Source organism: Phalangium opilio, unplaced genomic scaffold (genome assembly GCF_054372755.1).
Source record: "Phalangium opilio isolate 3A_F unplaced genomic scaffold, DU_Popi_V2 ptg000344l_1, whole genome shotgun sequence".
Lineage (NCBI taxonomy): Eukaryota > Metazoa > Arthropoda > Arachnida > Opiliones > Phalangiidae > Phalangium > Phalangium opilio.
In genome coordinates this window covers 2,173,817-2,185,222 of record NW_028324227.1, presented here as the reverse complement: position 1 = coordinate 2,185,222, position 11,406 = coordinate 2,173,817, and the positions used below count along the sequence as shown (strand labels likewise).

At 36.3% G+C, this 11,406-nt stretch overlaps 2 protein-coding genes across 2 annotated transcripts; one reads left to right on the top strand and one right to left on the bottom strand.

Moving 5' to 3' along the window:
* The first annotated feature begins 365 nt into the window (after window positions 1-365).
* On the top strand, window positions 366-6,799 carry LOC149610048 (trypsin-1-like). Its single transcript, XM_089859910.1, has 9 exons — window positions 366-431; window positions 3,094-3,311; window positions 4,713-4,883; window positions 4,955-5,031; window positions 5,110-5,161; window positions 5,340-5,388; window positions 5,451-5,719; window positions 5,791-5,948; window positions 6,096-6,799. Exons 2-9 carry the CDS (start codon window positions 3,095-3,097, stop codon window positions 6,252-6,254), a joined length of 1,152 nt encoding a protein of 383 aa, XP_089716036.1. The 5' UTR covers window positions 366-431; window position 3,094; the 3' UTR covers window positions 6,255-6,799.
* Window positions 6,797-11,361, bottom strand: LOC149610047 (trypsin-1-like). Its single transcript, XM_089859940.1, has 8 exons — window positions 10,822-11,361; window positions 10,491-10,754; window positions 9,101-10,396; window positions 8,973-9,030; window positions 8,831-8,882; window positions 7,794-8,092; window positions 7,560-7,705; window positions 6,797-7,146 (listed from the first exon to the last, which is right to left on the bottom strand). Exons 6-8 carry the CDS (start codon window positions 8,044-8,046, stop codon window positions 6,895-6,897), a joined length of 651 nt encoding a protein of 216 aa, XP_089716066.1. The 5' UTR covers window positions 8,047-8,092; window positions 8,831-8,882; window positions 8,973-9,030; window positions 9,101-10,396; window positions 10,491-10,754; window positions 10,822-11,361; the 3' UTR covers window positions 6,797-6,894.
* Window positions 11,362-11,406: the final 45 nt, after the last annotated feature.

Here is an 11,406-nt window from a genome sequence, read left to right as displayed (position 1 = left end):
TTTTCTTTCAATTCACAAAAGATATTCGGTATTATATATTAGTAACGTATACACAGGTTTCTTATAACTTTATTTTATAATTAACTTGATGACGTCACTATAATGACGAAATATAAACTTAACTGACGTAAAAAATTTGTTCGGTAAACCCCTAGGTCTGCAAAACGTGTGAAACGTATCTACAGACATAGACTATGAAATTTGTATTATAATTATTATCATAAGTTCTTAAGCTATAAGATATGTTCCATAAGTTTGTCACTGGTTACTGAGAGCTTGTCATGAAGTGACGTAGTGGAACGTCATAGATTCTTTTAAAAGCGACGCCTGGTGAGGCGCAGTCAAAGGTTTAGTACAGACTAAATAGGACGATGGACTGCAAAACCGCGTGTAGTCAATTCTCGCTTGTCGTTCTCGAACTGGCTCGAGCTGTAAGTCTCTAGCATTACTTATGGAACATATCTTATGAACTTACGTTATTATATATTCATATAAAGGGAGTTACGGACTTCGTTAATTCTATAGAAATTAGCGCTGCTAAATTATTTAGAAAGAAGATAGAGTAGAATGCGTGTATATTTAACACACGGATTTCAATTACGACACGTAATAAGCTTAAATTTACAGCTAAATGAAGGGTAAAAAGACGTTTTCTTCTTCTTAAAATAAACACTTTTGGAAATTAAGTGGGTCACTCGGTAATCTTACAAAAAATAATTTCCCTAAAAAATAATTAATTCATCCATTTTAACATTTAGTTTTTTGCTTAGTCATTGGCGGAAAGTTTCAGTGAAATAAAAAGAGAAGAAACTATTTTTCTTCATTAAAGATTCTAAAGATCGACAGACTCGTTACGTCTCAACCTTGATTTATTTCGCCTCTCCTAGAAAAGCCAAACTAGATTGGCAAACAAATAAATTCGAGGGAGAATAATCGTTGATTTTTGCACAAAAAAAGAGATCTTAGAAAAGAAAAACAAGGGGCCGAATTTGGGCTAATTATATCTTCCCCCTCTGCAAAATGGTGGAGAAAATTAGGCCAAAGTCAAGGTTGTTACATATACGTAATAATCCAAGAGGGATATTTATTTATTTTTTTATGATTTTCAAGGTTCTAGGGGATGCGATGGGAGGGTCAAATAATTGGAAAATATTTCATAGAAATGTATAATATATATATCAAAAGTCAAGCTTATTATTAAAATATGTATTTTAACTATATGAGCCTGTGAAAAGTCATTGTAATTCTGGTAAAGTTCTCGGAAAAACCTTAAAAAGATGGCAAATTGAGTCCCAAATAGATATTGAAGTTCCAAATACATGAGAAATGGTCGTAGATAGTAACCTAAATTTAAACTAAATTAGCATAATAGATAAACAAAATCCAGAATAAAATAATTTAGGAATATTATTAATTCAAACTCAGCATCAATAGTTGATATTCTTCAAAATTAAATATACTCAATTTTATTAACTCGCGCTTTTAACATATTGTAATCTCTCCATGGGTTTAAAGGCGATTTATAAACATGGTTCAAGGCCGGAGGGGACATTAATGAAATAAAGACGTAATTATGTACCTTTTCCATCTGCCTTCAGTTTTCATATAATTATAGCGGACTAGCTATAAGCTCAAGATATCTTTGTATAACTTACGAGCTCAAATACTTCATAATAAGCGAAATCTAGTAAATTAGTCGTAATTGATCAATCAAACAAAAAATTCCACTAATAGCATAGCCAAAATATAGGGGATAGGTATCTAACTTTCAGATTTATACGAGTCTCGTCTAGATAAATATATATCATCAATTCGAAATCTGTTAGCATAATGCTATTCAAACCATAAAATCAAATTTATTCAACGCCCTGTCGAATACCATTTAAAACAACCATAAACAGCTAAATGTATCATTATAACTCGTAAAGGCGTATCAGAATAGAATCTGAACGGAAATATCATTTCGTGCATATCAAAAATATAAATATGAAAAATACATTTATTCATATTTGAATTGCTATGAGATGCATGCACCACCAACCAACATTGTATCAAATGCGATGCGCCAAAATATAGGCTATAGAACTATAAAAAAAAAGAAGAACAAACAATAAAATCGTATCAAAGCAGTCATTTTGTGGTCAATTGTAAGATTATACAATAGTTACGAATGTTATTATCCCCATTTTAGGCCAATTCTCGTAAGATAAGGGTGTGAATTTGACAAAACCGTTCAAGAGTGAACGTTTAGATGAGAGGCGGGGGCGATAGGCTTAATAAAAGGGTGAAAACTCAATATATAGTAAGGTACGGTTACGCTCGAGGTACTTTAGTCTCTTTAGAAGATTGACAACTCCTCTAAGAGAATGTTCTCGCTAGCGGCGTGAAAGAAGATCATAACCTAATTTCCGGCGTCTTTTTCCCCCTTCCCTTGAAATGAGCCGAATGACAATTGTGTTATACACGCGTCATGCGAGCTACCCCTTTTTTTCTGGCACAAATTCACGAGCATTTAAGTAGCAGAAGAAAAAAAAATCGAGGTCTGCGGCCTGGTTTTCGCCTGTTTGGTATATATATTAGACTTCGAAGTTTAGTTCATGGTCACTAATGGTCTGTCGACCATCTAAGAAGGTGGTAGTCGCGTAATTTTAACCGGAATCTCGCGTTCGTGGCTATTTTAACCCTTTTATAGTCGAATTAGTATAATGTTACATAGTTTGGTAAGTGAAATCTTAATTCAAGTTTAGATATGGTTAGTTAAATATAAACGAGCCTCGCCTTGTCTGAAGTTTCACACGCTGGTCACATTTATTTTTAACAAAATTATCTAGTTAAAAACGAAGTTGAGTTAAGATAGGTGTTTTGAACCTAACCTAACACATTTGGAATGCAAATGACCTTTGATTGGCCTCGCGTCGATTAGGACCTAACGAGCCATGGTTTGTTCGTTAACCCTAACATCTATTGAACATGACATCCCTTTAAACTACCATTATACCACCTAATTCTATATTGAAGACTGTGTTTCTTCCATTCAACTCAGAAGACGAACTAATACAATTTGTTTATAAATTGATTTTCTGTATTTTGCAGGATGGTTTTATCTTCCCCGGTACGGCTAGTCAACTTGGTATTGATCTTAGTGAGCGGGACAACGTGTTATCTGCAGAATTACGCTGGTTCGCTAATACGTCACCATCAACATCATGCCGAGGGTTCCAACTCTTGGCAAGCCCACGCCAGGGCTCAGACAGAGGCTGCCAAGTTTCTTGACCCCGTCACAGCCTACAATCTCGTACAGTATTTTCTCGGTCAGTACCAGTTTATTTTCTTCAATCGCTCTTGAAAAACAAGTCCTCAGTTAGTGATAAGACTAATTGCACCGGGCTAAACTAATCCAGGAAGTGAAAGTCATCGGTACCATCAAGGTTACAATAGGTTTAGAATGAAGGTTGAATGCACTAGCTGTCTCGTAGAAACATTCTAAGAATAAAACTCGGGTTCTTATGGTAAAGACTACTAATCTTTTTGAGCCCATAAAAGTTTTCAATATTCTTACTACACCTTTGTTGACAGTACATGCACGACTAAATTGTTTGATTGTTTGGCTATGGACTGTTACTTTACTTCTTTTATTGCACTGAAACGTCTTCCAGAATTTTTTAAATCATCGTGTTAAGTTGCTTGATACATTGAACACCTTTCCATATAAACTTGAACAAAATTGGACAAGTTATAAATACATTTTCCATTATGAGAAGTTTACTGGAAGTAAATAAAGATTCCTTATTCGACCCACACGTGACATAGCAACCGTTTCGGCCTCATCCTTTTAAAGACTCGTGTCGGTCGACCTAGAAATAGGTCACCTCTAAACGAATCTTACTCCAGCGATAGAAAATTAAAACGATAATACCCTCAAGGTACAGAATTGCACTCCGTGTCGGACGACTAGACTAATACGAAAAATAGCCAAAGGGACATTCTATTTTGAATATAAATTGAGCTCATTTTCTCTGTAGAACTAATTAAGAAAAACACTCGTAGAAGGTTTGTACTTCAATCGAAGTACGAAAAATATTTTCAATTGAAACAATTAGTTTCATTACGTCCGGCAAGTAGCTCTGAAAAACAAATTCGTTTTCTGAGTTTATATTTAGACTTACCGGTTTTTAAATATCATGAAACCTTAATGTTGGTCTTCAAGATCTTGTTTTCTTCAACCAGCAAAAGGTGAAACTGGTTTTTCATCCTCGTTTTTCATCTTATTTAATTTAAGGAAGAAATAAATTTTAAAAACTTTTGATCGAGTAGAAAAACACATTTTATCGAACATATTAACAACGTTTCGAAAGAAAAAAAAATCACCTCGAGCCAAGTAATAAATCCAAAAGTAGGATTTAATAAATAGAATCAAGAGCCATCGTTTCTATAAAATGGAAAATACTCGGATTACATACCGGTATGGATTTTATCAATGATCAGAATTTCGTAGTATTTAAAACGTCCTAAATTTTCTAAAGTAATATTGACCTAAAATAATGAAAATCGACTTAAGTGGGTTGTTTGAATATCAAATGTTAATGTAACGGGTCATAGATGTGAAAACCAGTTTTATGAGACTCAAATGACTCATGGTCAACAAAGCGATACTGTATACAGGAATAGGTTCCATTACTAAATACAATGCCTTTTTTAATTTATTCAAACAGCTATGCCAAGAAGCTGTTTCTACCAGGGAACAGCTTACAGTTGTGGTCTAGGATTAGGTTGCATTATACAAGGTATGAGGGCCGTGGACCTTTGCAACGGAGGAATGCTTTGGAGTTGTTGCGTACCCAGAGATGCACCCCTCAATGCCGTTGGGATGGTTCAAGACCCTGGTGAGTGACATTGCGACACACCGTAAAAATTAATTGTTTGTACTTTAACGTCTCATTCGTTAACTCTACAGTTTGTGGGAAGAGTTACATTCGTGGCTCCAAAATCGTGGGTGGCGAAGATGCGGGTTACGGAGCTTTTCCTTGGCAGGTAAGATTACTTAATGGTTATGCTATTGTTGGAAATGATATAAAAATTTGGTTCAAAACGTAATTTTCTCGTCTTTAGGTTGCCGTCATCAAAAGAAACTTCTTGTCACAGAAAATTGCTTGTGGAGGAGGTAGGTTTAATTTATTCAGAATTAAGGGGGTTGGCAACCTTAACAAAGGTCCTCGTAGTATCCATTTCCTAAAATCCTCCTCGGGATCATTGGACTGAGGTTGCCAAGCCCTTTAATTACCTGTACAACAAATAGATATTTCTGGAGAAATTTTACAAATTACTTAAAACCATTTTAGCTCTCATAAACGATCGTTGGATAGCAACGGCAGCTCACTGCGTCGCGAGGTACGTAAAACGACCTAAAACTTTGGATAGGTCAAAGGTTAACCTTATTTTATCGATATTAGAACACCAGCGTCGGCGTTAAGGATCAGATTAGGAGAATATAACATTAGGGAACAGAACGAAAAATATCCTCACGAAGAGTTTACAGTCCGAAGGAAGGTGGTGAACGAAGGTTACAACGCGGCCACGTATCAGAACGATATTGCGCTGTTGGAAATGTCGCACAAAGTCGTCTTCAGGGAACATATCATACCAGTTTGTCTACCGGAAAAGGGACAGAATTTTACAGGGAAATTTGGCTCAGTTACTGGATGGGGTCGCACAAAATACGGTATGATATAGACCAAGGTTTATTTATTATGTTGACAGTTTCTGATCTTGCATATATCTTGTGATTTTAAGGAGTGTCATCGGCACCAACTGTACTTCAGAGAGCCGAAGTACAAGTGGTGCCTCAGAAGACGTGCCAGGAATGGCTGTCTTCAATCGGAAGGAAGGAAGTTATTTATTCGACCATGGTGTGCGCCGGTTATAAGGAGGGTGGCAAAGACTCTTGCCAGGTACGTATGACGGAGTTATTATTTGCTGATAAACAAATGTGGACCTGTTAGTGAATTGAGAATTGTGTTACAGATTTTCACCATTGACAAAAATCTCAAAGTGTTTCTTTCAAAAAACTAACCAAATTACTTATTTTACCATTATAGGGTGACTCAGGCGGACCACTTACGGTAAAAAAGGATGGCCGATCGTACTTAGTAGGTCTAGTTTCGTGGGGTATCGGATGCGCCCGGCCTAATTTACCGGGAATATACACCAAAATATCCGAGTACATCGATTGGATCAGAATCTACGTCAAAAGATGATAAACTATACTTCAACACGGAATGAAAACATGGAGAAAAAAATGTTCCAATCGCTCCTTTAGGCCAAAATAAAACTCGAATCGAACATTTCAACCAAAAAATACGAACTTTTAAGGACGGGGAATGGAAAAAAAATTAAGTTTTCTTATAAGTCCTCCGCTCCGCGTGTGACTTTTAACTTATAACCACGAGTTTGTTGCTAGGCCAAAGACGAGGACGCTTGCTGCTACCTCAAAAACTATATTCAATTTGTAAAATAAACATGAAAATAACTATATGTGCGCCAGTTATTGGATGCTAATGTGGCATCGCAAGCGTAAAGAACTTGACACTTACTGTAAATATCGGCATTGTTCATTATGTATAAAAATAATCGCTTTTTTTATATATATATATATATATAAGAAATAGGATTTTAAAATAATTAAATTAATGGTTCAAGGGTACTTATTTAGTTTTTAAAATTTTTTTCGAGGAAATATTCGCGTAAAATTCATGTTTTTTTTTAAGTAGTGAATGCCAATAATAAAAATTAGTTAGTTTTAGTTTCGCCTTTATTTTATAAAAAAAAATTCTACACAAATGAAAAGTGAAAATGACCATTTTCTAATGAATTTTATAAATATGAATAATTTTCAAGTTAAATCCCGGTGCCGATAGTTTCATTTGGTGGTGGGTCAAGGTCCATAATAGACCATGGCAACTCGGCGTGTCGGGCCACGTTATAAGTATTTTCACCCACCCTTTTACGAATCCAGTCAATGTAGGCCGACACCTTGACGTAAACTCCTGGACGCCTGGGTTCAGCGCAACCTACGCCCCAAGATACAATACCGGCCAGGAACCACCGACCATCGTCCATCTGACATTGCAATGGACCGCCGGAATCACCCTGTAAGTGGAATTTATTGATGTCAGTTTAGAAATATGGCATGTCCATCAACTTAACTGTGAAAACATGCTACTACAATAATGCCAAATCCTCAACCACATATTTATACGGTTTTACAAGTCACTGGAAGGGGATTAAATTCTTTTTACGCGCCATTGGGGTTGCCATAGAACTAAAAGACAGGTTGTCTACCCGAATGGGTATGCGATTCTAGCTTTTAAAATAATGGGGTGGCGTAGTGGTTATTGCTTTCGCCTGGCAGCGAGAAGATCTTGGATTTGACCTCGGTTGATGGCACCTGGTCTGATTTATTTATTTATTGGACCAGAGGAAAGTTTTAACATTACAAAGCTCGTATAGTCTTAGAGGACAACCATTGTCGTTAATCAAAGTTAAGTCTTAGAAAAACTCACAATGCAGGCACCGTATCCCCCTCGTTCGTAGCCAGCGCATATCATGCTGTCTGTGATTCTGCCCACGTTCTTGTAGGTTTCGCTACAGTTTTTCGATGATATTATGGGTAATTGTGTCTTTAGTAATACAGGAGATTTTTCGCCCTCTAAGAAATTAAGATTTTAAAAGAAATATTAGGAATTATTGTTTTTATGAAAATAATGCACCGCCATCAACTATGTAATTAATCTCACTTAATTTTGTTCGTCCCCAACCAGTGACCGTGCAATTTCTTCCCTCCATTTTGGAGAAGGTATGACCACTCAAAGGTAGACAAATGCTGTTGACGAAGGGACTCGTATGACGCAAATCCACAGCTTTATCGAGTTCCAACAGCGCCACGTCGTGACTATAAAGTCGGGGTTTAAAAGCCTCGTGAACCACGATGCGTTTGACCTTTCGAACTCTTTCTGTTCCCTCCTCATGGCCAAAATCAGTTTCGCCCATACGAATGCTCCAAAATTTCGCTGGAACCGGAAATTTCAATGTGGGACTGCGGCGTCGAAAAGGTTTTAGAATAATAATATAATGGTTCCCCGAAGAGAGTAAAATATTTCGTTAAACAAGTTTGTTTTAATTCGAGAAGCAAATATAATTTTTCTTTGAAATCCTTGAATAGTTTTATTTAAAGTGATGATATCACGCGCGATAATTATTTAAAAGCTTCAAGGTTACTAGACATGTAGGGAAACTATAGGGCCTTCACCTTCCCAATATTGGCTACTTAAAAAAGTTCGCTCTCTGAGAGTATTGTGATACGTTAAGTAACCTATCCCTGCATAAAATAGTCTAACTTTACTATTTATAGTTAGCAGTCGGCAGAATAATGGCGCCATTATTGGAAGTTCAAAGTTATGAAAGAAAGGTGAAGTTTTTTTGACAGTTCATTAACCACTATTGAACGCACACCACGGCAAGAGACTAACAGCCATCCACAAGATTAGGTGCTAGCGTGTGAATATGATTTATTAGTTGTCTTCCTAACATTTCATTTCCCCTTTGGGACTATTTATTCTACATGCAGGGTGCCAATCATAAACACCTAATCCATTTAACAAATACTGTGAAATAAATGGTAGTTTAACCTGAACTATAGTGAGGGGCTCTGAGTAACTGTCAATTCTTCTAAACACGAAGTACTGATAAATAGAGATTAAGACCTCCCGTAGCTCAAAAGCCAACCCCAAAAAAACGGGTAGTGGCTTGTAATATGTTAAATAGAGATTCTTACTCAACAACGCAGTGTGCGGCGGTTAGAACCCACTGATGCGAGATCAGCGCTCCTTTAAATTCAATAAATCGAAATATAAACATTAAAGAAAGATAAAGATTGTGTTAAAATCAACAGGATTTGATCCTCATGTTTAATCTACCTCCGCAATGATGACCAAGGGATTTACCAGTAACGGGATTGCGTAGTTGCAAAGATATCTATACTCAATATTCAAGAAAAATATTTTATATTTATCGTAAGAAAATGTAAAAAAAGTCAGTTTATGACCTGCCATGGCCACTCTCCTGGAGATGACGCTTCCCCTCCTATAATTCGAACGCTTATATCATCCTGTGGTGGACGTTGATTGATTCCGCATCCTTAAAATGAAATATCTTAATGACCTATCTAATTTTGAATTTGATCAGTCTTAATGTGAAACCAAAACCGATAGAGTTAACGAATTTAATTTGTATGCATGGTGTGGACCCAACTTTGAATTTTGATGACCTTGTGTGTTTTCTTCAATGTCTTACAGCCATTAGGTTAGCCGATTAGCAATACTATAGTAATACTTATAACCATTAGGTTAGGAGATTAGAACCTGACCACGAAGGTTATCACTACACTTTGGGCGTTATAATTGCAATGGCAACTGACGTCATCATGGGCATAAAACCGCTCATAATTAAACTATAAAACGTTTAACCTCCGAAAATTCGAAATAGTCACGATAAAAGAAGTAATTTTCAAAACCAGACCAAGCAAAATCCAAGACCCAAGGCTTGCAATGATGAAATTAATAAATGATCATTGAGCATCATAGATCGCATGCACATTTCGACCACATCTTTAAGAAGAAACTAAGAAAATGTACTGAGAACTCACCAAAACCAAAGTGAAGGGTTCCGAGAAACGCGAAAGTGACTCCTAAGATCATTTTTCTGTCGTAAAACTGATTATTTGAAATGTTCTCAAACAATGTCGTACCACACCGCGTTAAATATAACCCTTAATGATTATGACAATAGGACGCTCGAATTAAGACTTAGACCGAGAGTTAGGTCACCATGACAATCGTGACGAGACAAAAACAGTAGAATGGATTCGTTCAAGCGAAACCGCGAGGGATGCTGCTGAGCGCCGGAGATACTCATATGGCTTTATTTTAAATAGGCCAAAAAGATGGGTCAGGTTTAGTAGGGCGTGTGATGCAGAATACAAATCAGAAGAAGAAAAAAATTAATGTATACATGTATTCTGGACGCCTTTCTACGTAATCATAACATACATATTTGTAGAGATTACTTGGCGCCATTTTGATGATATAATCTCCACCCTTTTATGCCCAGCTCAAGTGGTGGGTATTTTTAATAAGGTATTTAAAGGACAAGTATCGTGGAGAGTTGCGCGAAGAATGAGTTGGAGATCTTCGTTACTGAATCTAAATACAATTCACTAAATTTAAGATAATTCTCTGGCCGGCCCTGGCTAAGAACATTGACGAAGCTAATTGACTGTCCTTCCTTCTTGAAAAGACAAATGTTCACGAGACTAGACCTTTCGTTAACTTCCATCTCATGCCTATAAATTAAAATAGTACCGGGTTAAACTCGTTCTTATACTTTTATGAAAGGGTAACCAGTTTAAATTAATATTAAAGAAATTGTTTACGAACTCAAAATTCTCGAATACTTATATCATAAAATTGAGACGTCGAGGGAGACCGGTAATCGACTTATTTTACGATCGATCGGTTTAGAACTTCTTTAGAGAAAGAACCGCCGAATAAATGAAGACAGAAACCGGTTAATTAATGAGTTTGTCCAAGATTCCAACGAACTAAAACCTTGTAAAGTTTCAAGTCGTAATGAATTTCGCCTTACGACTTACGATAACACCCTTCGGGAACTATTAGTGACTTTAATTACTCTCGGGGCTCCTGTTAGACGATTATAAAAGAAACTATTAATAACAATAAGTTAAAACACAAAAGGAGAGGAACCCACGCGTCTTGCATAAACCTTGAAAAAGAGGTTGCGCGAGTAAAGAAAAGAATGGCGTGAGAATTTGAGTGTCTGACTGACGTTTTTATTAAATTATGTCCCATAAAGTTTATACATGTATTTTAACATGAATGCATACAGCTAATTGGAACCATTGTCCCATATCTGCCTTGTGAATGTCTATGCTAGTTTTGTCGGCCGGGCATGCGTACTTCGTGACGTTTCATAGTTGTGACGTCTTTCTGTCATTGTTGATAGGAGTGTGCAAGGTACAGCGAGATATATTGTTCGCATTTGATAGTTTAAAATTACTATGGACCCAAAAAAAGACCCTTGAAAATTTACTTTGCCTATGCCGTAAAATATAACCAGTTGTCAGGCCTTTGGCAACAATAGACCAATGGAAAGGGAAGTCAAATAACAAGCAGACGACTGTTAATTACCTAATTAACTTCGCGCCATTTATAAAATATTCTAATATTCAATATTCATTTGAGAGAAAGATAGACAAACACTACTTAATTCTTTCTTATGAGTCCTTACATTGCCTGAGCCTTCAATATTTTTAATTTTATCAAGTACATATTA

Bases quoted from the DNA above. Each gene is read 5' to 3' on its own strand.
- LOC149610047 (XM_089859940.1), bottom strand. From the start codon at position 8,046: ATGGGCGAAACTGATTTTGGCCATGAGGAGGGAACAGAAAGAGTTCGA. The intron at 7,706-7,793 runs GTGAGATTAATT...TTAATTTCTTAG, and splicing joins TTGGGGACGAACAAAATTAA to AGGGCGAAAAATCTCCTGTA. The intron at 7,147-7,559 runs GTGAGTTTTTCT...TTCCACTTACAG, and splicing joins GGGGATACGGTGCCTGCATT to GGTGATTCCGGCGGTCCATT.
- LOC149610048 (XM_089859910.1), top strand. From the start codon at position 3,095: ATGGTTTTATCTTCCCCGGTACGGCTAGTCAACTTGGTATTGATCTTA. The intron at 5,032-5,109 runs GTAAGATTACTT...TCTCGTCTTTAG, and splicing joins ACGGAGCTTTTCCTTGGCAG to GTTGCCGTCATCAAAAGAAA. The intron at 5,720-5,790 runs GTATGATATAGA...TGTGATTTTAAG, and splicing joins ATGGGGTCGCACAAAATACG to GAGTGTCATCGGCACCAACT.